Here is a 3698-nt window from a genome sequence, read left to right as displayed (position 1 = left end):
ACTTTCTCATGTAATAGAGCTACTCTCTTTGTTTGGGAATCCAATGGGTTACAATGACTAACCATCGCATAACTTGGTGATGATATCTGGGAGATGATTAATCAATTAGCAAGGATAATTCACAATTATTTTTGGTTGAAAGATTTCGTGTTTCCTTCTTCTTAAATAGGTAGTTGGAGGTATCAATATTTGAACTGAAGATTTACTGTTGCTGTGTAATAAAAATTTACTGTCAAAGAATATCTGTCGAATAACTTCAAATACTGTCGAAGAATATAGAAAATATACTGTCGAAGGTATCAGGTACACGATAAAACATTTTCAAGCTGCCACGTTTCTTACGTTTCTTTCACATACTTCGATTTTTGGCCTTACGATTTTTTGACATCCCTATGAATTCTATCAGATGAAATGGGACTTAACAAACATCATCTAATAGGATTGCAAAAAATCGTACATCCAAAAAACGATGTGTGTGTAACTAGCCTTAGAAGATGAAGCCCACTTACATTCAACTTTAACAATTTAAAAAAAGTAGACGAAATTAATCTACTTAAATTGAGAATTAGTTGAAGTAGGGCTGAGATTGGAGTTATCGTACAAACCAACCAAATTGATTCATTAGCAGGTAATATAGTCGAGATTTTCTAATTTTTGAAAGAAATGAATGAACGAATTTGATGACTATAGTGAGGTCCACGTTATAATGACAGTATTTGATCAACTTTGGTTTTGCTATCCTTGTCTATCATTTGACAAAGCCGGTGGTACTATCCTTTTCTAGGTCCACAACGATGCCAATTATGTTTTTGACAGCGTAGAAATATAATTAATTCAGAGAATCGGCATCGCTATTTATTTATTTGTGGATACAATATTACAAATCATATAAAATAATATGATTGGGTAGGAACAACAGGCTTGGCCCAAAACTATTCCATTCCCAAATTTTTGATAATGTTACATGTCCATAAAAATAGGTTATGTTTCTACTGTAAAATAGTTCAAGCTCAATTTTCGTCCAAAAATAATTCAAAAATATTCTTCTATCTTCATCCACTGCCATTATAACGTGGACCTCACTATAGAAAGATTGATTCCACCAAAATTCTAAACAAATCCTGAAGACCTCACTATAGAACAAGAACAACCACAACATGATACAGTATCAAGACAATTTGATACAGTATCAGCACATTGACTATTTGTCGATAACTTCAATCAAAATCGGGGGAAAAAAGAGTTTAGGATTTGTTTCTCCTATTATATTGTTGAATATTTATATGAATAAATAAAAAAATGATACATAGTTTGAGTGGTTTGAGCCTCATGGTTTTATAGTGTTTGTGTGAAGCCCTACGATTGGCTATTAGCTGTTGACCAATGAAGGTTGAGCTCTACTGTCATTGGCCGAGACATTTTATCAGACTGTCATTGGGCTCACTTGTCTTGGCCAGATGGTGACAAACTTTCTATTTATCTATTATTCAATTATTATTCGATTATTCAATTTAAAATATAGTACATTGAACATTTTTGTAGCTTTAGTGATGTCCACGTTATAATGGCAGCATTTGATTAACATTTGTGTTGCTATCCTTGTCTATCACAATAACTTGGTTGATTTCCAATATCTCTGTTTCAGATTAACCCTAGATGTTCTGGGAATCTGGATGGTTCTGGTGTCGACGCTAGAGAGCGCAGTGGTCGCTCCACCTTGGGCCGACCCGGGTCAAAACCCATGTGCTACCGAACCAGGGGGTTGGCAACTACTCTATTGGCCCCCCGATCAGAAATGCTACCGCATTTTCCAGAAGGTAAAACCACAGAGAAAATACTGTATAATACTGAGATGAACACAGTTATAGCATAGAGAAGAGATAACATAAGAAGATATCCTATGGTTTGTAGAATCCATACAAAGTCTGGAAGTTTTGTATCAAATTTTGGTCTTGTGTATCTAGTTGAGATGATACTGTATCACATTGTGTTGATACTGTATCACAGTTATAGCATAGAGAAAAGATAGCATCAGAAGATATCCAAATGGTTTGTAGAATTCATTCAAAGTTTGGAAGTTTCAAAATTTTAGTGTAGTGTATCTAGTTGAGATGATACTGTATCACATTGTGTTGATACTGTATCACAGTTATAGCATAGAGAAAAGATAGCATCAGAAGATATCCTATGGTTTGTAGAATTCATTCAAAGTCTGGAAGTTTTGTATCAAATTTTGGTGTTGTGTATCTAATTGAGATGATACTTTATCACATTGCGTTGATACTGTATCACAGTTATAGCATAGAGAAAAGATAGCATCAGAAGATATCCAAATGGTTTGTAGAATTCATTCAAAGTTTAGAAGTATCGTATTAAATTTTAGTGTTGTGTATCTAGTTGAGATGATACTGTATCACATTGCGTTGATACTGTATCACAGTTATAGCATAGAGAAAAGATAGCATCAGAAGATATCCTATGGTTTGTAGAATTCATTCAAAGTTTGAAAGTTTCGTATCAAATTTTAGTGTTGTGTATCTAGTTGAGATGATACTGTATCACATTGTGTTGATACTGTATCACAGTTATAGCATCAGAAGATATCCTATGGTTTGTAGAATCCATACAATGTTTGGAAGTTTTGTATCGAATTTTGGTGTTGTGTATCAAGTTGAGATGATACTTTATCACATTGTGTTGATACTGTATCACAGTTATAGCATAGAGAAAAGAAACCATAAGAAGATATCCTATGGTTTGTAGAATTCATTCAAAGTTCAGAGTTTCGTATCGAATTTTGGTGTTGTGTATCAAGTTGAGATGATACTTTATCACATTGTGTTGATATTGTATCACAGTTATAGCATAGAGAAAAGATAGTATCAAAAGATATCCTGTGGTTTTTAGAATTCATAGTAAGTTTAGAAGCTTTGTATCAAATTTAGGAGTTGTGTATCAAGTTGAGATGATACTGTATCACAGTACACTGAATCATGTGTGGTGATATTGGTTTTATTATTAATATTGATAAAGTAAATATTCATTGAATTTACATGAATATTTAATGTGATTTGCAGGGATATCCTTGTCCAGAAAGCATGGAGCTGACACCTAGTGCGGAGTCAGGAGCAGAATGCAGATGTCCCCCTGGCACCGCTCAGAGTCCTCGGGACGCCATCTGTCATCTGCTCTACTCCAGGGGACCCTGTGCGGAGAACGAGTACTTTGCACCCGTATCTGACACTGTTATAGGGTACGTTCTGAGAGATTTTGTACTACCCTTACGTTTGATGATACATAATATACCTTTATTCTTGGTTCACTTTCATTAGATACTAAGTATCCTAAGCAGCAAAGAATGATCAGCTGTTCGTTTAAATCAGGAATGAAACACGTTACAGTGGAACCTTGATAGTATGTTACTTGACGTGATGATGCGTCATTCGTGAATTTCTAAAGGTGCGTACAGATATACGCGCCGCGAACATGAGCAATTCACTTTTAATCAGCTGATGCCAAGCTTTCTGATGCCGTTTCTGTAAAAATACAGATATAATCAGCTGATTAAAAGTGAATTGCTCATGTTCGCGGCACGTATATCTGTACGCACCTCTATACGTGTATAAGCCAATTCTTTCCTTTATTATATTACAGATTGGTAAAGCTGCGTTTACACCAATGTTACAAACAAAATGCTT

At 34.7% G+C, this 3698-nt stretch overlaps 1 protein-coding gene across 1 annotated transcript; it reads left to right on the top strand.

Moving 5' to 3' along the window:
- Positions 1–1645: 1645 nt before the first annotated feature.
- Positions 1646–3253, top strand: LOC120348941 (the record flags this gene model as incomplete). Its single annotated transcript, XM_039444359.1, has 2 exons — positions 1646–1817; positions 3078–3253. Coding segments are annotated over 2 exons (348 nt in total), but the record flags the coding sequence as incomplete, so codon positions are not given.
- Positions 3254–3698: the final 445 nt, after the last annotated feature.

This window comes from Nilaparvata lugens, unplaced genomic scaffold, assembly GCF_014356525.2.
Source record: "Nilaparvata lugens isolate BPH unplaced genomic scaffold, ASM1435652v1 scaffold4368, whole genome shotgun sequence".
Taxonomy (NCBI): Eukaryota; Metazoa; Arthropoda; class Insecta; order Hemiptera; family Delphacidae; genus Nilaparvata; species Nilaparvata lugens.
This window is presented reverse-complemented; position numbering and strand designations above follow the sequence as displayed.